This window comes from Eulemur rufifrons, chromosome 27, assembly GCF_041146395.1.
Source record: "Eulemur rufifrons isolate Redbay chromosome 27, OSU_ERuf_1, whole genome shotgun sequence".
NCBI lineage: Eukaryota > Metazoa > Chordata > Mammalia > Primates > Lemuridae > Eulemur > Eulemur rufifrons.
In genome coordinates, this window is record NC_091009.1 from 26,733,843 (window position 1) to 26,758,018 (window position 24,176).

General features: G+C 39.1%; 1 protein-coding gene across 1 annotated transcript in view; it reads right to left on the bottom strand.

The window, feature by feature from the left end:
* Positions 1-24,176, bottom strand: part of LOC138375702 (complement receptor type 1-like) — a 77,780-nt gene that overhangs the window by 26,590 nt on the left and 27,014 nt on the right. Inside the window, exons 13-23 of the mRNA XM_069459495.1 lie at positions 23,392-23,790; positions 21,817-21,993; positions 21,623-21,725; positions 21,120-21,205; positions 18,985-19,212; positions 17,105-17,284; positions 16,382-16,481; positions 5,836-5,921; positions 3,510-3,908; positions 1,238-1,414; positions 1,042-1,144 (exon numbers count right to left, since the gene is read on the bottom strand). Coding sequence (XP_069315596.1) covers positions 1,042-1,144; positions 1,238-1,414; positions 3,510-3,908; positions 5,836-5,921; positions 16,382-16,481; positions 17,105-17,284; positions 18,985-19,212; positions 21,120-21,205; positions 21,623-21,725; positions 21,817-21,993; positions 23,392-23,790 — 2,038 coding nt within the window. The remainder of the gene's footprint in view (positions 1-1,041; positions 1,145-1,237; positions 1,415-3,509; positions 3,909-5,835; positions 5,922-16,381; positions 16,482-17,104; positions 17,285-18,984; positions 19,213-21,119; positions 21,206-21,622; positions 21,726-21,816; positions 21,994-23,391; positions 23,791-24,176) is intronic.

Genomic DNA, 24,176 nt, shown 5'->3' on the forward strand with positions numbered 1-24,176 from the left:
ACCTACAGAAGGGAGTGAACCTTCCCCCACAGAACCAGACTTCTCCGTGTGCACTAGTCCCATCCCTTTAGGGGTCATCCCTCGCCGATGGCCTCTGACATCCCACATGTGCTCGCTAGTGGGTTATGAGGAAGAACAGCTCTCGATTTGGTGAGCAAAGCAGAGAACATCTGGAAAGAGAATGGGCATTGTGCTCTTTGCTACTACAATTGTTGGGCCAAAAGGAGGCTCACAGAAGGACACTGAACCAAATGTTCTAGGACAAAAAGAAGGGTGAGGGAAGGAGTCTCTGCCACCCTGAAATGCCTCGCACTATTGGATCCTGCTGTCCTTCTGAAATCTGAAATCGTTCTGAAATTGGAAATCGTTATTGGGTGGTGGACTTTGTAGATGCCAAAGATTCCTTGGAAATTATTAGAAATAACTACTTGATTTCCCAATCTTGTTATCTCGCATAGACTGATACTGCACACCACCAAGAGTAACAAATACACACAAACAACTAATAACACTACCTGAAACAGTAACGTCAGCTATTATGGTCCCAGTGTCAAAGCCATCACTGAAGATAAATGATTGGATTAAAACATACTTATCCATCTGCTATTACAAATTCCACTACTGATTGGTTTTAAGTTTCCTGAAACAATCCTTGTCTGACTCATTATAGGGCAAAAAATTTTGGCCTTATTCATCAAACATTTTTTTCTAGAAAAACTTCCATTAAATTACGTGGGTTTTTTTTTTTTTGCCTCCAAATAACTACTTACCCATTCACTTCAAGTTCCAACTGAGAAATCAAGATCAATGACTGTATATATGTTTGTACTTGACATTGAGTTATACGTGCCATTTTCTCTTTATCTCCTGGTAGAAGTGCCACCGAGTCCCTACCCTTACTTCAAAACTACCCTTCCAGAAGTTAATCTCTCTGGGTACTTCTTTTCCATTAGGTCAGCCCCCTGTTTGTATTAGCCCCTGAACTCAAGAGAGTCACTCTCCAGCACTGAGTCCCTGGTCTGTATTCTGGATGACACTCACCCTTCATTACAAACAAAGGACACCTTGGCCCCAAGCTGGAGATTAAGTGGAACTAGCACCCGGCCATTAGGGAGTTGGTCCAGGAAGTCATCACAGGATTTCACTGGAGAAAAAGAAAAACAAACGGAAATAACAGTGGCATGTGGAGAATAAAGACACAAGCTAAAAATGCCAAGCCAGATAAGAGTCTAGGCACCTGCACATGTCGGGGCTTCCGGGCTCCAGTCTCCCTGGGGTGTACAGCGCAGAAAAGCCGCCCCTGTGAGGTAAAAGCCGGGCTCACAGCTGTAGAACACTTCCTGCCCAGGCAAAAAGTCGTGTTTGTTGCTTGGGCTTTGCTCACCATGTGGGATTTCTGGAGGTGGCTGACACACTGTGGAAAGGACAGTTCCAATGTACTTGTTAGTTATGGGAAAATTTCTTTTGCTATCCCTTATGCTTGCCAGAGAGCTTGAAAATCATAATTATAGAGTGCAGGTGTTAAAGGAAAAGATCTGGTAGTGCAGTACTCACTTTTTGGGGTTTTTTTTTTTTGGAACTATAACTAAAGAACATTTATTTATTTTTCACTAAGACTTTATCTTGGGGACATAACTGTGTTACCACCCCCCACCCCATCCTGAAGAAGAGTTAGTACAGTGCATGTTATAAAGCAGATATGAACAGTTTGAAGGACGGGAACCAACACTGAGTGACGAAGAACAACTTCCACCTACATCATCATAAAAATGTTTATATAAAGAAAAAGGAAAAAGGGGGGCAGTAGGGGTTCCAGATTGAATAAGATCCTCTCATTTCATCTAATATAGTCAATCTTGGCTAGAGTGTAACCAAATGGAAACAGGATTACTCTAACACAAACCCTCCACTAGAGCACGCTGTCCACACCTGTGTTCCAAGCCCATCCCCAGCCCCCTGATGCTTCCAACTCGATTATTTCCCGGCCTGTTGGGCCTGTGTAGATCTTCTCTTTAACCCAAGCTTTGTTACAAGGCTGGTGGGTTTGGGTATCAGGCTGTCGACCAGGCGGCTGAGGTCTGCCAGGTCATCAGTAAAATCAAACACCTGACTGACATCCTACGTGATGGAGGGCTGTTGGGTTCATTCTCTTCAGATGTTCTCCATGCATTTTACGAACACCTTCCACGCACCCATTCATGGATTCGTAGTCAGCGTAAGTTCTGCCTTCTGGCCCTGTGGGAGGCTGCACCAGCAAAAGGGTGCGAGACAGTGTTTTAAATCTCATCGCTGCAGCCGCTACACGAGCTTCCAGTACTCACGTTTCACCGCCGAGGAAACTAAGGACGCAGAGCAGAGCATCTAGGTCTGGCCAACACCTTGTTTGTGGTTTTTTTCTACTGAAACACGCTCCTAAGACTACAAGGCAGCGCGGCTCCTCCTGCTTTCAAGTACTGGTGGCTTGTCCCCCTCCCCTTCCTAGAAAGGCAGCCTTTGCCCGAGCGTCCTCTACCAGACTCCCTCACCTGGCCTCCTGTGCAGCCAGTCATGACACCTTCATTTTCCCTCCCTGCTCGTCCTTTAGTTACCCAGGGGCTGCTTTAGAGCTTCCCTGCTGTCTCTATCCGGTCCTGACTCTTCCCACTCCGCCGCTGAGCCGGCCATTTCAGCATGGGAAGACGAGAGAGACCATTGAGAACAAAATCCACTAAAAGGAAAAAAAAAGCTGCAGACTTTTAAAATGAGAGAACCTATTGCTTAGAGCATATTTCGACCCCAAATTTGGCTGTGTCCATATGCAGCCCAGTTGGTGTGTGCTCAGGATATCAGAGTGCATCGGCACCTCAATCCAAACCGTATATAATATAACTGAAGGAAAATGAAAAAAAAATGTGTTTGGATTTGAGCAAGGCATTGCCCCTTTCCAAGCTTCAACTTTTCAGTAACAATGTGGAGGAGTGGAAGTCCAAGGCCTTTTTAAGGTGATGCTATCATTTTGGTCCCATGGCTCATTTGCCTACTGCCCCCCTCCAATAATAGAGATATGATCATTATTATTATCCATCATACATTTCACTACACATTGTCATTAGGCTCTGGTGTCAGAAAGACTCTTGAATTCCAGGCTTTGTTCTGCTTTTTACTAGCTCTTTGACCTTGGAAAAGGTATTTAACATCTCTAAGACTCAGTTTTGTCAGTGTAAAATGGAGATGAGAATAGTTGCTACACCATATATTTGTTGCAAATATTAAATTAAACAATGCACATAGAATGTGTGTATTATATATGAGACAGAATAAACCAATACTTTTGGACAATTATTAGCAGAGATAACAGATAGTGGAGCTCGTATTAATTTTAGAGTGTTTATACCAATTTCAAAGCCCACACACACACACACACACACCCCCACCCATGCACATACATGCACTTCTTCCTTAATTTCAACAACTCCTATCACTTACATCCACTTTCACCCCCTGGCAAAACCTCAATGGCTCTAACTCACCCCTGACGCAGCGTGGCAGCTCAGGTCCCCATCTGTTGTTGGTCTGGCACTGCACGGTGTCCCACCCTTGCATGACAAAGCCGGGCTGACATCTAAATCTCACAATCTCATTGAGAGAAAATAAACTCCTGTTTCCAGGTACTCTAATTCCATTTTCAACTTCTGGCACTGTACATTTATTAACAGAAACACACCGAGGAGGAGGGCTGCTCCAAAGACCAACTTGATTATTTCTGGTGGTGCAGTGTATTGACTGTTCTCCCACGAGGTCAAACAGCTTTTCCCCACCTGGCCCAGTGTGACACCGGTAAGTTACCACTGCTCCATTGTGAAAAAATGTTCTATTGTTGCTATAGAAGTCGCCATTGGATATGGCTGGAGGTGGCTCACAGGATATACCTGAAAAAAGGGAGAATGTGGTAAAAACAGCCGGTTATTTTTATAACTATGAATTATTTTACTATAAGTTTAAATCACAAATACACAAAGTCAAATAATTTCCTAAACTATAACTAATTACAACACTGTTATTTTCTTCTCATATTTGCTAATAATCAGACATGTTTTTACATAGTTGAAATTTAAGTGTGCATGATATGGTTTCTGCTCATAATAAATATTTCATGTAAAATATCCCTGTATTATTAAGGTTTACATATTTGTGATTTTAAGTGGAAAATTCATGCGACTTTATCATAAAGTATCAGTATTTACTGCTGGAATACTTTATTCTGTTGGTTATTAAATAATATCTTTGCAGGTTAAATATCCTACTTCTGGTATTACTTATCAAGAAAAAGAGAGAAAAGGAAATAAAAGATAAAGCATGAAAAATGAAATAATAATAGATTCAGGGGTAATAAAATGATGGATGTATACTATGTTCTATCCTAAGATACTAATGTTGAAAATATTGGTATAAGTGACTAGACACACATATAACCAATTGACTCAATCAAATGATTATTGACCTATAGTTATAGAAATGGAAACATGTTTTGTGGAAGATAGCCCCCTAAAAAAGTTGCCAGGCCTAGAAAATTTTTATAGTAAACTGATAATTCTTTAGTGATTTGAATTTTTTCATAGAACTTTAAATTCTTGGCAGGCAAAGGAGGCACCTTGTATAGTTTCTCATTCATTTCTTTGAATCTCCAAAAGTCTTTTATTTTAAGTTTGGAAATGTTTGGAAATTTATAAAATATGGGGAAAAAAAGAAAAATATGAAAGACAACTATTCTTAATTTAATGTGTATCTTTTAAGAGCCATATGTGTGTACATGCATATGCGTGGATGGATATGGATATATTTTCTATAATATCATATTTGGTGGCTGAATAACATCCAGGCATGTAAATGTATAGATATACTATCTATTTCCACTTGGAGTAGGCATCTCAATCTTTGATTTCTCATGTTACACTTTGTTACCTTTCTTAAAACCTTATCATAGCCATTTTAAACAAACCTTATTTCTTCTACTAGATATTTTCAAACATGCTGAACATTTAGGTTGTTTAACATTTTTCACTATCATAGGTATTGTTGCATTAGTATCTTTAGACCATGATTTTGGGGTTGGGGAGATAAATTCCGGGAAATGGAATTGCAGGGTCGAAGTGTATTTGCTTTCAGGCTTTTGTATATGTTGGTCATTAGCCTTCCAGAAGTTTGCGCCCACTTTTGCTGCCATAGACTCTTGTGTGTGATGCTAATTTCTTTACAACCTTAAGATTTTGCCAGATTGCAATTAGTCTTACTTTCATGTTCTCAAAATTGTGGAGGTTCATTTCAAAATATCACATGGGAAAGATGGAGGGTCAGCTAATCAATTACAATACAAATACAACTAAGAGCATGAGCCTGAAAGAATTTGAAGGAATATTAGAACTCAAAATGGCCAGAGGCTTGGGGAAATTGCAAGGATTATGAGAAAATCTCCTTTCATCATTCAGAGTCAGAGTAATAAGAACGGGAATAGCTCACTTCTTAGAATTGTAATGTGATAGTAAGAGTTGACAAAGATAGATCTAATTTTGTCTCAGATCTTCAAAATTTATTCACTAAGGAGAATGATCTTTATACTGGAAGGAGTTTATTATCAAAGTAGGAAAGTAGGGCTATTTTACCTGAGTTCAAGTTCACAGTTCAGATAAATCACCTTTTAAGATAAAGAAAAGATAGGAAGACCATGAAGGACCTCATTCCTATTTGCAAATATCTGAGAGATTGCTTTGTGCGGGAAGGACTAGATTTCTTTTTGTAACTTCAGGAGCAAGTCAGGATCAAACAGAGGGATTTATGGAGAAAAATATTTCAACTCACTCTCACAAATAGGTGCCTCCTTATCCCACGTGACATTACTGCCTGAGAGGACACAAACAGTAGATGGGGAACCAATGAGTCGATACCTAAAGCAAAGAATGAAAAATGATTATGCTCTACACATATTAATATTTCCCATTTAAGTCACCATTTAGAAAATAATGGCAAGTAGACGTTACAAATTACAGGACAGATTGCAACATGGCAGACCTCGGAAGAAAGAAACCCCGTCTCTAGCTGCTAAATATTCCTGTATTTTAAGGGACAAGTTTAAATGTTTTACCTCTTCAATTCACCTGTATTCCTAGTCCCTCACAACTGAACGAGCTATTTCTCTTATTCATCATGGGAGATTCCAAAATCATGATTTTGGTCTTTAAGAAACCTCACAGAGTTATTTTCTCCACGCGTACTTCATCCAGGAGACAAGCTCCTTGACTGGTAGGGAAGATGTCTTATTGAAATACCTAACACTCTACAATATATAGCTTAAAGACTTGCAAGCATGGGGTGCTCAAAAAGTATCTGTTGCATGGAGGAAAGAATGATGCCTTTACCATGAAGAGTCAGTACATGAAAGCCAGAGGAGACAGCGAAACATCTTCACACTTTAAATATAAAATGAAAAGAAGGATACTCATTTTGCAATAAAACTATTCAGAGGAGGCCACACAACTTGGAACATTTCATTATCATTTATTTTTTTATTAGGTATCTATAATGTTACCATGAGAAATGTCACAGAGAATGCTGAGCTAAGCTATTCATGTGTTCTAGTGTACAGAAGGGCTAAAAGTGATCAAGCGAAAGTTACGGGGCATAATGCATTGTCATATAGCAATGAGGCAGTTCCTAGAAGAGTGAAGAACCTTCCTCTTGATCATGTAAGATATGTGATCAGGAAAGCAACCGTTTGTAGCAGAGGCCACTGGTGTCATCCCCAGTATCCACTTTCCTCTCCTTCATTAGTAATGGAACCTTCTATTTTTAACTGGGCCATTGGCCATCTGTAATGAAAGCTTCATTTCTCACCTTCACTTACAGCCAGGTAGAGCTACGCTGACTTGTGGCCAGAGGAATGTAAGTGGAGTGAGTGTCTTGTGCAACTTCTGGTAAATGTCTTTAAAGGGGTTCGCATTCCCTTCTTCCACTCTACCTCTTTGCTATCTGGAGTTTGGACCATGAGATGATATGGACTCTCATTTTGAGGAGGTCAGAGTAGCAAAATAGAAGGAACCTGGGTTTCTATGAATTATGGAGTCACCATATGTATGAGCCCTGGGCTGCCTCCCTTCAGAGTTTTTAACCTAAGACAGAAGTAAACTACTATCTATGTTTAAGATCCTGTTGTGTTTTTTTTTCCCCTTTTATAGCTGAATCTAATCCTAACTGATATACCAGCTCTTCCCAAAACAGTGACATGAAACTGGAGGGAACCATGTGAGGATGGCAATGACAGTGAATGTTTTGGAGACACAGTGAGGCACTTTCATGTTTAGGTAGTGGTTGAATTTTACTTATTGCTAACCTGTTTAGCATTAGCTATGTTGTCAGATATTTTCAAGTATTCCAAAAAAAACCTTAATTTTAAAAATTGATGCAAACAAACACGTTGAGAACCACTGGGATAAGGGAAGAACATGATAATCCCTCCATTACGTGTCTTTCCCTCTGCATGTATCCTATCATACATTTAAAAGTTGGGTGTCCTCTGACTTTTGATCTAATAGAGGTTGCTCTTAATATGCTCACTGTGGCTAAGCTAGAGTGGCAGAGTGAAATATATATGCATGTCTTCCTCTTTCTTTCAGATTGCTCCTTCTGGGAGAAGCCAGCTGTCCTTTGGAGAAGCCCATGTAGTGAGGAACTAAAGTCTCCTGCAGTCAAAAGACACTACCAAGAGAGTGAGAAGACAAGCCACGGAATGGTAGAAAACATTTGAAATCATATACCTGACAAAGGTTTACTATTCAGCTATATAAAGAACTGCTGCAACTCAATGACAATGAAATAAACAACCCAATTAAAAGATGGGCAAAGGACTTGATTAGATACTTCTCCAAAGAAGATAAATGAATGGGCAATAAGCACAAGATGTTCAACATCATCAGTCACTAGGGAAATGCAAATCAAACCCACTGAATGCCTATCAGGATGGTATAATAATAATTTAAAAACAAAAGCAGAAAATAAAAAGTGCTGGTGAGGATGTAGAGAAATTGGAACCCTTGGGCGTTGCTGGTAGTAACGTAAAATGGTGCAGTAGCTGTGGAAAACGGTTTAGCAATTCCTCAAAATGTTAAACATAGGATTACCGTAGGACCCAGCAATTCCACTCCTGGGCATATACTGAAAAGAATTGAAAATAGGGACTCAAACAGATACGGGTTTATCAAGGTGTTTTGCCTATTTTTAAGTACATCTTAGTAAATTGTATTTTTTCTATGAAATGGTACATTTCATGAATGTTTTCAATTTTATTAGGATAGAAAATATATAATAATATTTTTATAAAGTATTGAATCTCTTCAATATCTATGGTTATATCTTCATTATCATTCATGTGTATTTGTAGATTTGTTATTTTGTGAAGGTATAATTGACTCAGTTCTGTTCATTTTAATTGGTCTCTTTGAAGAACTTGCTCTTCAATTTATTTATTATTTCTATTATTTCCTTTTTTATTCATTAATTTCTTTATTAATTCCTTAGTGCAGCAGTCTTCATATATATATATGTTTTCTTTTTTTTTTTTGAGACAGAGTCTCGCTCTGTTGCCCAGGCTAGAGTGAGTGCCGTGGCATCAGCCTAGCTCACAGCAACCTCAAACTCCTGGACTTAAGCAATCCTCCTGCCTCAGCCTCCCGAGTAGCTGGGTAGCTGGGACTACAGGCATGAGCCACCATGCCCGGCTAATTTTTTCTATATATACTTTTAGTTGGCCAGATAATTTCTTTCTAATTTTAGTAGAGACGGGGTCTCGCCTTGCTCAGGCTGGTCTCGAACCCCTGAGCTCCAGTGATCCACCCGCCTCAGCCTCCCAGAGTGCTAGGATTACAGGCGTGAGCCACCACGCCCGGCTATGTTTTTAATCATTGAAAAATTCATAAGCAAAATGTTGTGTTCATTTATTTGACATTTTTTCTTGTCAAGTCACAAAAGCATTGAAAATTTCTCTAAGGATAGTTTTGGCATCAGCACCCAGACATTTTTATCAGTAATGTGTGTTTCAGCATTCATAATTAAGAAGCTAAATGAGGTGGGATGACCCATTACAGGCTGCTGAGACAGATTGGCAATATTCAAATTCTAACCTCAACCTCCGTCATATGAATTTGGGCAAATTACTTAAATTAGTTAAATCTGTCTCAGGTTTTCTCTTCTGTAAAATGAGGGTTATGCATAATATCTACTTCAAAGGGTTATTTTAAAGATTAAGTAAGTTAATGCATGCAAAATACTTAGAAGAGTGCTTTTGGCACATGTACTCAATAATCAATCATCAGCAATTGTTATTCTGCAGGTAATCTGCAATGGCTGTTTTAATTTCCTTTTTGATCAAGATCCAAGGTACTCTGTCTTCTAAAACTAAATTTTTAAATTTATTCTTTTATCAATTCCTAATTTTGATATATTGTGATGAGAGAATATAGACATTTTGATTTTTCCTATGTACAAATTTGTCAAGGACAAACTCTGTGGAGTGATATAATATCAACTTTTATAAATGGTTTTTGTAACTTTTATAAAAGGTACAATGTTGAACACACATGGATCAGAACAGCCTTATTCTTCAACAACTTACTTTTTTATACACTTCTTTGCCCAATCTGAAGTTTTCAACTATTATTATCATTTTACCAATTTGTCTTTTTATTTTAAAAATTTCTCTGGCTTTGAATAATGACAGCAATTTAAAGAAAAATAATGTTCACAATCCCTTCATCTAATGAGAGATTGGCAAACTAAGCTCCCACGCCAAGAGTGTCCTGTAGCCTGTAATTTATAAATGCAGTTTTATTGGAATATAGCCACATATTCATGCATGTGTTGTCCAGAGCCACTTTTCCACTGCAAAAACAGACCCGGACAGATGCAACGCAATAGGGATTGAATGGCCCACAGAGTTGACATTATTTGTTATCTGGCTCTCAGCAAAAAATTCTGCCATTCGTTGATCAAAACAATCTATGTTTCATTTGTCCACATTAACATCTACTCCTGATCATATGTTTATTTAAGTCGCACTTGTTTTCAGAAACTTAGAAACATAATTTTACAATCTATGTATTCACTTAAAATACCATGTATATTTTGTCACCCCCCCTTATCTCAGGTAACCCCAATTTTTCCAAGCCCCATCAAACACACGTATGTGTACAGGCTATCTTTTCCAAATTTGTCATGATTTTTCCAAATTTAGAACAAACTCTGCTTCTCCTGCAAATTGTTTTTCCCAATTAACATTGCATCATGTTCGCCCATTCAAATCACTAAATAGAGATCTAATTAAGTCTTTTTGATTGCTGCCAAATAGGTCATAATGTAGGTATCTTACAAGTCATTCAATCTACCACTAATAAAAAGAATGTCAGGGTTTGCTCTTTTTGCTTATATGAACAATATTGCAGTAAATGACCTTTTGCAATACTCCTTTTCCCAAGAATGACATTAGCAGGTCATAAGATACTTGTGGTTTCACGGTTTGTGGGTGGTGTGAGGTTATTTTTCTAAAGGCTGTAGTAATTCACATTCCTAGGAGTCAGCATGAGAGGCTCATTACCCCCAAATTCCCTTTTACATCTATTTCCCTCTTTTTAACTTTTACCAGTGTTACCAAGGAAACAGGAGACGTTGTTGCTTTAATTTGTATTTCCCTAAGTGATAGTGAAGTTGAACATTTTTGGTTAAATATTTAGTAGCCATTTCTATTTTTCCCTTTCTGAATTGCCTGTGCATATTCCCTGTTCATATTTATATTGAGTTGTCTATTGTTTGTCAATTGTTATGTGCTCTTAGCTTTCTTTATGTTTTACCTAATGCAAATTTCCCTCTAGTCTATTGTTTGTCTCTTAATATATGGTGTATTTTTGCATTAAAATTTTGATTCTTCCATATGTCACTCTGTTGATACTTCGATCTAATGGCTGATCTGGTTGGGAATGTGACCATCTTCTTCCTCCCTCTGCACTCCTTTTCTGGCCAGACAGATGACCAAGTTAACCCTGGTTAACTCTGGTTGACCCCAGGCAGCAGTGTGTTTGGTCAGAAAGTACCTCCTCTCCAGTGGTGGAAGATAGTTCCTTAGTTAAGAGTATGTGTGTTGCAGAACTTTATCTTTAAAATTACTGAATGAGCTTTCCTATATATATCAATATTTTTTTGATATTTTTGTTTTCATCTTGCACTGGACCGGGTCTCCATATCTTAAAATAAACAAAATCTTTTAATCCTATTTGATATTTTTGATTGAAATTCTTATTTTCCTTATATTGTCACCCTGCTTTTTTTTCTTTCCTGATATTTACATCATATATTTAAAAATTTTGTCTGTCATTATTTTATTGTAGTAAAAGAGATATAACTAAATTTGCCATTTAAGCCATTTTAAGTGTACAATGCAGTGGCATCGATTACATTGACAATGTTGTGCAACCATCATCACTATTTCCCCAAATCTTCTGCACCCTAAACAGAAACTTTGCATATATTGAGCAATAACTCCCTATTCTCCCCTGCCCGAGACTCTGGTAACCTCTAACCTACTTTCTGTCTCAATGAATTTGCCTATTGTAGGTATCTCATATAAGTAGAATCATACAGTATTTGTCCTTTTGTGTCTGGCTTATTTCATTTAGCATAATATTTTCAAGTTTCATCCATCTTGTAGTATGTATCAGAACTCTCTTTCTTTGTATAGCTGAATAATGTTCTGCTGAATGTATAATATATACCACATTTTGTTTATCTATTCATCGATTAATAGATACTTGGGTTGTTTCTACCTTTTGGATATTATGAACAATGCTGCTATGAATACTGGTATTTGAGTATCTGAATCCCTCTTTTCATTATTTTGGGTAAATACCCAGGAGTGGAATTTCTGAGTCATATGGTAATTCTATGTTTAACTTTTTGGTGAATTGCCAAACTGTTTTCCACAGTGGCTGCACCATTTTATATTCCTACCAGCAGTGAAGAAGGGTTCCAGTTTCTCCATATATTCAACACTTTTTATTTTCCATTTTTTAAAAAAATTACTGTTATTATTCCATCCTAACAGATATGAAGTGGGTTTGATTTGCATTTCCCTAATGACTAATAATATTGTGCATCTTTTCATGTGTTTATTGGCCATTTGTAGATCTTTTTTGGAGAAATGTCTATTCAAGTCCTTTACCCATTTTCAAATTGGGTTTTTTTCATTTAGTTTTAGGAGGTCTTTATATATACTGAATATTAAACTCTTATCAGATATATGATTTGAAAATATTTTCTCCTGTGGGTTGTGTTTTCACTCTCTTGATAGTGTCTTTTGATGTACAAGTTAAAATTTTAATGAAGCCCAGTTTATCAATTTCTTCCTTTGTTACCTATGCTTTTGGTGTCATATTCAAGAAACCATTGTCAAATTCAAGGTCATGAAGATTTGTCCGTATATTTTCCTCTAAGAGTTTTATAGTTTTAGATCTTAAATTCAGGTCTTTGATCCATTTTGAGTTAATTTTTGTACATGGTGCAAGTTAAGGGTGCAACTTCATTCTTTTACTTGTGGATATCCAGTTTGTCCAGGACCATTTGCTAAAAAGATTGCTTTCTCCCCATTGAATGGTCTTGGCAACTTTATTAAAAATTCAACTGACCATATATGTGAGGTTTATTTCTGGGATATCAACTCTATTCCTTTGGTCTATACGTCTAGCCTCATGTAAGAACACAGTTTCAATTACCATAACTTTGCAGTAAGTTTGCAAATCAGGAAATATGAGTCCTTCAAATTTGTTCTTTTTAAAAATTATTTGGCTATTCTGGGTCCCTTGAAATTTCATATGCACTTTTACAATTTTTTCCCATTTCTGTAAAAAAAATACTGTTGGGAATTTTTTGTATTTTTTATTGATATATCTTAGTCATACATATATTTCGGGGTATGTGTGATATTTTGATACATGAATATCATGTGTAATGATCAAGTCAGGATAATTGGGATATCCATCACCTCAAACATTGATCTTTTCTTTGTGTTAAGAACATTACAATTCTTCTCTTCTAGCTATTTTGAAATGTACAATAAATTATCATTAACTATAAGTTCCCTACTGTACTACTGAATACTAGAATTTATTCCTTCTATCTAACTATATTTTTGTATCTACTAATCAACTTCTCATTATTCCCTTCTCTGCCTCCCCAGCCTCTTGTAACCATCATTCTACTCTCCACTACCATGAGATCACTTTTTTAGCTCCCACAAGGGAGTGGGAACATGTGATATTTGTCTTTCTGTGCCTGGCTTATCTCACTTAATGTAATGACCTCTAGTTCCCTCCACATTGCTTCAAATGACAGAATTTCATTCCTTTTTATGGCTGAATAATATTCCATTGTGTATATATACCACATTTTGTTTATCCATTCATCTGTTGATGGACACTTAGGTTGAGTCCATTTCTTGATTATTGTGAATAGTGCTTGATAGGGATTGCATTGAATCTATATATCACTTTGGGCAGTATTTTCATCTTAACAGTGTTACGTCTTCCAGTCCACCAACACAGGTGGCTTTCCATTTATTTAGGTCTTCTTTCATGTTGTTCAGCAGTGTTTTGTAGTTTTCAGTGTACAAGCCTTATGCCTCCTTGATTAAATTTATTTCTATCTTATTCTTTTCCATGTTACTGCAAATGGAAATTTTATGTCATTTTATTTTAGGAATGTTTCTTTTAAATATTATGCAGTTAGATGTTATTTTTTTTTTTTACTATATTTAGAACTCATCATCTTTGAAAAGGGGGAATTTAAGTCATTCGCATTTACTGTCAGAACTGATGAATTTGATATTGCTTACAGCATTCTTTCCCTTTTATTTACTTAAGAATCCCAAAGGCTGCAACTCAGCATTGTAGAGGGCCAACTCCATTCTGCTGAAGCAGGTTTCCCATAAGAAAAACTTCCTTGTTCTTGTTTCTCTCACTTCTCTTTTGTTGTGTGGACCAAGTGGTTTCACTTTTTTGGATTGTCTTTGTGATTTTGAATGTATATATTTTGATTTTATACTGGTAAAGAGTACCATTTTATCTTTATTTTTTATGTCAAAAATACGTATTATCTACCTATCCCCTATGTATTATGAGTTTAACGTAGTTTTTATTATTGCTTCCCTAACTTCCTACTTGTAGTGATAAATCTACTATTTTATATCAAGTTTATTCTGCTTCTTTTCATGGTAAATAAATTCTCTTTCAAGAATTAGTCCTGCCATTCACCTTAAAAATGACAATTTTGGTGACCCCATTTAACTAGTTTTGTGCCTCATTAGTATTTCCTTGATATGACACCATTCTAAATTTTCATTTCTTCTTTAAAAAGTCTATGGATAGGTTTGTGGGAAATTTTCTTTCTTTCTTTTTTTGCTTTTTTGAGACAGAGTCTCGCTCTGTTGCCCAGGGTGAGTACCATGGCATCAGCCTCGCTCACAGCAACCTCAAACTCCTGGGCTCAAGCAATCTTACTGCCTCAGCCTCCCGAGTAGCTGGGACTACAGGCATGCACCACCATGCCCAGCTAATTTTTTCTATGTATTTTTAGTTGTCCAGCTAATTTCTTTCTATTTTTAGTAGAGACAGGGTCTTGCTCTTGCTTAGGCTGGTCTCGAACTCCTGAGCTCAAACGATCCACCCGCCTCAGTCTCCCAGAGTGCTAGGATTACAGGCGTGAGCCACTGCGCCAGGCCAGGAAATTTTCTTTTTGTAGGCAGTATATCTATTTGGTATATGTTTGCAGTTTTTGCTCATGTAAGACTACGTATCTGTGCCTTGCAGATGAATGGTAGCTTGGCTGAGTACAATTGTACAATATTCTCTCCCAAAATACTAACTTCTGCTATTTAGTGTTACAGAATAGAAGATGGATACTAATATGAATTTATTTTTTGTTGATTTTATCTCTGGATAGTGACAGTATTTTTTTATATCTGAATTTTGTATTTTTTCTTCCATGCCAGGCCAGGGCCCATTATCATTAGTCTAGCCTTCAAGAATCAAATAACCTAGTCTTTTCCTTTCTAGTCTGAGAAATTCTCTTACATTTTATGCTTCTAAATGCTTCTCATTCTGGTTTCTTTTATTTTTTATGGGGTTTGCTTTTATTTCTCTCTGTGTGTATGTGTAATTTCTAGATTGGTCCTTGATGAATTCTGGATAATTTAAACTTGTTTCTTCATTATCTCTTTGGTTTTTTCCCCATAGGATCTGATTTACTGGTCACCACTTCTTTATAGACTCCTGTGTGTTTTATCCATATGTAAACTGTTCTCATATTAGATCATTCAATATTATAAACTGCTCTTATAGTTCCACAGATTCTATGCTGCAAACACAGGAGAGATTTCTAAAAGATCCTATCCTGTTTATTGGAGATAAACTGTTTTGCAGATGAGTATTTCTCTGACTTCTCAGATTGGTTTCTTTTATTTTCAGTTGCTGTATCTTACCTTAGATGTGGTGATATTCTGGTTTGCTCTCCATAGAGAGATCTATGCTTATTCACAGTGGGAAGTGAGAAAGGGTTGGTCAAGAGATTGTGTGAAAAGTGGTTTAAATCTCCTAGGCTCAAACAAAGAGAGAAAGGATGACTCTACCCAACTTTAAACTAGCTGGATCATTGGTCAGAGGGCAGAGAATAGAGCTGATGACCATGCGCAGTTTTTGCAGGAAAATTTAAAATATATGTAATTTTTTCTTCTCTGAATTTATTGTGGCAACTGAAAATTAGTATACATTGTTTAGTAGCTCCTTCTAAGTTGAGGCAATGGCTTCTGATATGGTTACCTGTCCCAGGAGAAAGTCGAGAGCAAGAACCCCATTCATGTTCCCTTAACCCCTCGTGTGCACTTGAATGCATACACTTCCCAGAGCTGCTGTTACATTTAAGATTTACCTTTCCAACCCCTGCTTCGGGGTTCTCCAACTCAACTTATAGCACTTACTGAGTTCAGGTAAGGAGGTTTGCATGTTTCACTACTTTTTTCCTTTTACTTATTTTCAGGCTGGTCCTGTTCGTCCAATAATTGCCTCATCAGGTTTTACATGTCCTGCTGGCAGGAGCATGGCCCACTCACCTAGTTTACAATACAGATGCAGATTGTTCCTTCCTTTTTATATCCCTTTGGTCATATGCCTATGTCCAAGCTACCATCTCTGTCCAGGAGTCCTATTGCTTACTTTTTAAAGTACCAGTGGCAGTAGTCTAGTTTATCTATGACTGGGTCAGAGGTTGGCATGGCTGTTCTGGAGCTCATATTCAAGAGATAGTGCTCCCAACTTACCCTTCGTTACAAGAATAATTAACTATGGATCCAAATTGGGTATCTGTGTTTATATGCACCATTCCATTGAAGGGTTCTGGAGGAGCTCCACATGATTTTCCTAGGGGAAGATGCAGAATTTTAGGACTCAATGTAGAGTTCAATTTACCTGTGCTTATAAGGTTCAAACTGGAGTGTAGCACATTGAACAGCATATATAGTTCTGATTGTCCCATGGGATTGGCTGCTTTGAGGAAACTTACGAGACAACCTCAGAGTCAAGCAGCTAGGGAGTACCACTTTAAAAAAAAGACTGCCTTGCTTCTCTTAATAAAGGTCATTTATGGCTAAAAAGTTGTACTTTCATCCCGCCAGCTGAAATCAAAGGCCTCAAAATTTGGGATTTCCTCCCTGTCTTTAGTTAGCCAAGTATGGTTCACTGCAACGCATAGACTTTTCTTTCATACCCCTTCATTCATTTCATGGTTTTAGCCATCAAGGGTGATCTCCAGTGAACGGAAATTTTCTCTTTCATCCCTGCTAGGAGAGCCATTCCCATGAAATGAATATATAGTCAAGGTGTAGAAACTCCAAGCAATAAGAAGGAGTGACGTACAAGACCACTGTCCGTGTAAACACCCTGGGCAAACTTGGACATCTTGCTTCTAAATTTTAAACAAATTAAATCTGATCCCACAGATGCTTGGACAGACAGGAAATAGCTCCCAGGGCAGGGTTACTTACGTCTACAGATGTCTTTGACACTTGACCAGACCAAGTTTTCTAGGCAGGTGATAGAGAACATGCTCCCAAAATACCCAGGGCGGCATTCATAGTTCAAAGATGTGCCAACTGGAAACTTGGACCCATTGGTTGGGGTTATAGGATTGGCAAATGAAAACTGCTCTGGGATTTCACAGTGACCTGGAGAACAAAACCAGAGGAATACCAAAATTAGCAGAAAGACTTCCACCATACCTCTTCTTTCTCTTCAATTGAGCTGATAGGACCACAGAAACAAAGAGAATTACAATAATGGTAAAAGCTTTTCCTCCCCTAGAAGTTACCTTAGGATGGAGCTTTTAATGGTATCTACTTATCAGGAAATTTTTACTACTTGAAAGACAATTCAGCTTCTGGTCTTTCTGCTCTTATTTCACCAAAGTGAGGACTTCAGACCACAGTGTCACATATCAGGCCTCCTACCATAGTGACTGTATGCAGAGTTAACCATTAATATCCTCATTTATTGGTGCTAATGCACTCATATGTAGCAGAACATATTTCATCATCTCTCTCCATCTCCTCCTCCCTACTCCATTCTCAGGGTGCTCACTGTAAGCTGCCTCTGTGGCACTAAATAGCAGTTACGTGTAGTGGTTTGAATGTTGTCCCCCCAAAATATATACCCACCCAGAACTTCAGAATGGGAACTTATTAGGAATAATGGTCTTGTCTGACGTAATTAAGGTTAGGAACTCAAGATGAGATCATCCTGGATTTAGGGAAGGCCCTAAATCCAATGGTGTCCTTATAAGGGAAAGGAGAGGAGGGGTTGAGACACAGAGACACAGAAGAGAAGGCCATGGAGGATGGAGGCAGGGATGGGAGTGACACACCCACCAGCCAAGGAATGCCAGGAGCCACCAGAAGCTGGAAGAGGCAAGGAGTGAGTGTCCTCTTGAGCCTTAGGAGGGAGTGTAGCCCTGATTTTAGACTTCTAGCCTACAAAACTGTAAGTTAATCAATTTCTCTTGTTTTAAACCACCTGGTTTAAAGTAATTCATTACAGCAGCCCTAGCAAACTAATACACCACTCTTCTGATGCTGAGCCAAGCATTTAAGGACAAGAACAAAACAGGGATCCCCTGAGGATGGTGTGGTGTTCCAAGGCTGCTATCACAGCCCTAATCTCGCTAGCTTCCCTTCTCAGAAAGCCCTGACGTTTGGCCTAAAGGACCAGGCAACTTTCCCGTCCTTAGGAAGAAATAGCTTCTTCCTTTTTGTACTCTTTTCTCTGGATTACACTTGTCTTGCTTCTCACCCCCAGACTGGAACAGTTCAAGTACAAGGATGTAGATGGGGCCCAGAGGCGGGCTGATAAATGGGCATACTTTTTAGCAAGGTCGTAAGTTACAAAGACAAGGAGAACCTTTTGGTTACATAGCCCATCCAGCAGAAGACTAGCTAAAGCCTGAGCTAAATAAAATCCATATTGCCAGCTTTGTCCTTCGCATGCACGTGTGGCCCTCACGAACTCATGGAGAGTGTGCATCAACTACCCTGACACCGCTCAGCATTCGCAGGCAGTTGTTCTCATGTCCTCTCCAATGAATGCATTTTTCTTCCTGATTTGTATAATCCGTGCCTTCCTGCCTCCCCTCCACCCCTCCCCTCATTCGTTTCACCCACCTCGCTCCAGTCGCCGACAAGAAGCGTTGACGGCACCTCACCTATTCAAACACACCTTGGCACTGCTGGAATCCATCTGTTTTAGCTGTGGCGTGTGATTTTGACACTTCCACTTAGGACGAAGCTAAGCTCACAAACACCATACTCTTATTATAGACACATAAAGGACTGGGTCCGGTGTTCTAACCCCAGGATTGGGTCCAGGTACTGACCGGCAGGAACAGAAAGCTCACAGCGAGGGGCAGGGCTGCTCCAAATTCCATTCCCTCCACTGTCATTTGTGCAGCGGATGGTGCTTGCTCCGATGAGGTCGAAGGTCACCCCTGTATCTGGGTGGCGGTCACACGTGTAGGATATTTCTTCTCCATAGGGAATATCTCCCAGAGCAGTGCCTGTGTGTCTCCCATGAAGGATGGCTGGAGGATTTGGACAAAAGATTTCTAGAAAGAAGACAAGAGCTCTAAGTTCCATTAAAATTTTTAAACTTTACTCTGAAGTGACTCTACAATTATGGGGTGCTGTGACTGTCTTGCCAGTTAAGTCAAAATTTTTTTCTTAAGGAGAGTAGAAACTACAAAATAAATGTGTTAGGCTTCTGCTGAGATGGAGCTAAATGAAATGACACCTCAATCAATATTTATTACCAAAGTCCAAAAGTAACAAGCATCTTGAATTCTTCAACGAGTTAAGATTTCTGAATAATAATTGAGTGTATTCCTTTAAAATGAATAAAAATTCTCTTAGCCACATTAAAGGGAAATCACCCATTAATTCAATGATCATTTCTTGAGCACTTACTACATGTGAAATACTATTTTTAGCACAAGATAAACATGATCTTTGACATCAAAGATCTTCATCCCAGAGACATCTTTCTAGAATATATAATACATTTACTATATTTGTATTAGTGATTTAATTTTTCTTGATGCCAGGCTAGGATTCTCATAATAAAAATGAAGGATTACAGTAATGCTATCACAATGAAATGAAATATACTGCATGCTCCTGTATGTGTTTCAAAAGTCCCAAGAATGTTACACCTTTTGAGATACTCATTGAGTTTTGCAGGTATTTTTGTCATTGAAGAAACACACATTTATTCCTCTGAGTGTCTCTATTTGGAGACCCTCCTTCCCCATTCTCATTTTCTTTGGATTTGGGAAGAGGCTCTTACAACATCAAAGAATTATAGATAAATTAATCAAAGGCTAAAATAGCTTAATCAATGTTTACACTCCAGTAAGTGATTTTAGGTATATCTTTTGGTTCATGAGGCTATTTTCTCTTTTTTTCACACTTAGGTGTTCCAAGAAAATTAAAACTGTCAAATAGCTGACTTCCAAATATGAAAGAAGAGATTATCAAGTTTCATATATAAGTCAGTACAAGACATCTAAATAATTTTAAAGCAAAGCATTCATGGAGCAAAATTCTGTTGTAAACATGTATTTTTCAATAGCTGTGATCAGAAGACAAAGCAATATCCTGCTTAACTGAGTGAAGAACTAAATGGACAGATTGGATATATTAGTAGTGTTTCTCTATTGAACACACTACTTTTCTTTTTTTTTTTTTTTTTTGAGACAGAGTCTCACTCTGTTGCCCAGGCTAGAGTGAGTGCCGTGGCGTCAGCCTAGCTCACAGCAACCTCAAACTCCTGAGCTCAAGCGATCCTCCTGTCTCAGCCTCCCGAGTAGCTGGGACTACAGGCATGAGCCACCATGCCCGGCTAATTTTTTCTATATATATTTTTAGCTGTCCATATAATTTCATTCTATTTTTAGTAGAGATGGGGTCTCGCTCTTGCTCAGGCTGGTCTCGAACTCCTGAGCTCAAACGATCCGCCCACCTCGGCCTCCCAGAGTGCTAGGATTACAGGCGTGAGCCACCGCGCCCGGCCGAACACACTACTTTTCTGTCATCTTAAAACTTAAAAATAATCTCCTTGATCCCATTTCCATCTCCAGCTATCGTCCTATTTCTCTACTCCTTTTACATGAAAACTCCTCTAAGATGTTGTCTAGGACCTCTGACAGTTCCTTCCGTTCATTTTCCCCAGAACTCATTCCAGCCAGGCGTTGGCTCCAGCCCACTATCAGAACTGCCCTTGTCAAGCCGCTTATTATTGATACCTCCAATAGTATTTGTAGGATGATACCCAAAACACATGATGCTCAGGTTTATTCCCACCCCCCAAATATTTCTTGTAACTATTCTAACAAAAAACTCTATCAAAAATGGACATAAACAGAGGGACAGACATTAGGAAATTCCATGGGGCAAAACACATTAAGGAAAAAACAAAGAGAAAGACCCAGGTCTGAACAAATATTCCTGTACTCACGTTCACACACAGGAACACTGTTATTCCAAAGGCTTCTCATTCCAGCCAGGACACAATGACTAGTGGAACTGCCCTTTAAACGGAACCTGGAGAACAAAGGCAGTAGTGACAGAGTGAGCAGCCATTTCTCTCTTCCCTTCATTGACAGATCTCAGCTTCCTCCCTGAGAATTCCTAAGTTAATTAACAATTTAATGCCTAAGTTAAAGCACAGGTGAAAAAACTCATCTCACTTGGTTTCTTACTGACAGAGACTCAGAAATCCAATCATTTTGGAAAAAGAGCAGCTTCCAGTGAGGGGCAAAGCAGTAACCACTGGTAAATCTCGGTGGCCAGAGAGACACTATCCCTCCAGCCTGAACTGAAGAAAGAACAACAAATAGAGACGGGCATTTCCTCGGTACTTCCTTTCCATTAGGTCAGCCCCCTCTACATTGGCCCCTCAACTCAAGAGAGTCACTCTGCAGCACTGAGTCCCTGGTCTGTATTGCGGGTGACACTCACCCTTCATTACAAATGAAGGACACCTTCGCCCCAAGCTGGAGATTAAGAGGAACTAGCACACGGCCATTAGGGAGTTGTTCCAGGAAGTCATCACAGGATTTCACTAGGAGGAACAAAACAAAACAAAACAGGAATAAGATTCCCATGTGAGGGGGAAAGAGAGTGGTTTGGAAACCCAATGAGAGTCTAGGCACCTGCACAGGTGGGGGCTCCCGGGCTCCAGTCTCCCTGGGGTGTACAGCGCAGAGAAGCAGCCCCTGTGAGGTCATAGCCGGGCTCACAGCTGTAGAACACTTCCTGTCCAGGCGAAAAGTTGTCCTTGTCACTTGAGGTGTGCTTACCATGCAGGATTTTTGGAGGTGGCAGACACACTGTGGAAAGAACAGTTCCAAATTACCTGTTAGTCATGGGGGACTCTCTTTTGATATACCCTGTGCTTTCTGAAGTCCTCATAGCTAGTTAGAGGCAGAGAAATAGAGTCCAATTCTTCCCAGCACAAGGTCTCAAGTTCACTCGTACGTGTACAAGGCATGATGTTGCTTTTCCTCGCCCAGTCTATCCAGTGTGGAGTTACCGGCATTAGTGGAGTCTCCACTTACATATTTCCTAGGAAGGCAATCTCAACTTTCAGCCTCGTTGTTCAGGTAATGAGAAGGTCACTTGGGCCCAAGTCTATTCAGTGGATTTCCTCTCATCTCTCTTATTGTACTCCTGTGGCTGAAGTATAGTCCTGTGTCCATCTTTATATCTCTGTTTGTTCTCCCAGCTGCTCTCTCAGTGGTTGCATGGCTGACATGCCCAGGTTAGAGAAGAATTGTAAGCTCCTTCTCTGAACCTACATGTCAAACACCACACCTAGCAGTTCACGCCATGCCAGAAAGCACAGCATAAGCAGACAAGGTAAGCCATCAAGAATGGACGCCCCTTAGTCAGCCAGTCCTTGTCATGAGGGAGCATACTATTTACAGTGTACTTGACTCAAGGCCCACCATCATTTATAGCCCATTAGGTGCATGCTTAGAGCATCATAAGCCATTTAACATCAATCTAATCTATACCTCATTAAAGATGAATAAAAAAATCTGTTTGGCTTTGAGCGGCTTACTTTCACTCTTGACTTCAGATTCCTAATTATAAAATGTAGGAGGTAGACCATTATAGACAAACTCTAATGCCTTTGTCAGCATTCTGATGCTATGATACCTGTCTCCACAAGCCAGTCTCTTTTTTCACCTATAGATACTGATAGAAGTATGGCAAGAACCACAGTATTCTGGCTCTGGGGTCTGACACACATGCCTTTTTAAATCCTGGGTGTGTCACTTAATAGAATGTAACTTGGACAATTTACTTGACCTCTGAAAGACCAAGCTAATTCCACTGTAGCACTACTTCAAAGTGTCGTTGCAAAGAGTAAATAAGATAATGCACATAACATGCTTATCACACAGCTGACCATAAGGAAACTCCCTATCAGTCTTCAACATAATTGAGACGTATTGCAGCTGGCACTTTGCCCTGAGAATTGCTCATTGGAGAGTCCCAAATATCTCCTTTCTTGGCTAAGTAAGCCTCTGCTTCTCAAAATGAAGACACATACACACAGGTCCACAGTCACCCCCAACCCCCTTAATTTCATGCTTCTTTCTCCCAAATTTCCTCCCCCACCCTGCTCACCACACATCCCTCCCTTAGAACAAACACTGACCTCCTGACCCTCCAACAACTCATGCAATCTGTAGACCCTTCCAGGCCTCAGGCACACTCACCCCTGGAGCAGCGGGGCAGCTCTGGCTCCCATTTGTTCAGGGCCTGGCACTGCACTCTGGCGGGTCCTTTCATGACAAAGCCGGGCTGACACCTGAACTCCACAACTTCATTTAAGGAAAACAAGCTTCTGTTGTCAGATACCATGATTCCATTCTCCACGTGTGGAGGCGTGCACTTATTAGGTATAATGCACTGAGGGGGAGGCCCGCTCCAGACGCCGACTTGATCGTCCTCACTGGTGCAGTATATGGAGGCCTCACCCACAAGGTCAAACACCTTTTCCCCTCTCTTCCCAGGTTTGCAGCGATAGGTCACCACCACTCCGTACTCAAAATATTCTCTACTAGTGCTAAAGAAATCTCCATTGGCGATGGCTGGGGGTGGCCTACAAGGAATACCTGGGAAAAAAAGAGAACAAGCTAAACAAAACCTTGGTTTCTTAAAATTATACTTAATTACAAATTTTGGTAACCAGCTTTTAAAAAAAAACTCCAAATTACCAAAAAGTAAATATTCACAATGCTACTCTCATTCAGATTATGTAACCATAATATTTTTGAGTTCTGCTCTTCTCAGTTAACATTATTTCAATAAATTTGTCCATGTTATTATAGTCCACATATTTATTTCTCATTTTAAGTGAGAACTTATGTTATTTCAGCATTGTTAATTTAGTTCTCTCTCCATAGAAGATACTTGGCTTTAGTCTACTGGTTATTAATATGGTAAAGCATATATTATAGCATCTTTATTAAATAAATGAGAACAAAAAGCTCTGGCAGAA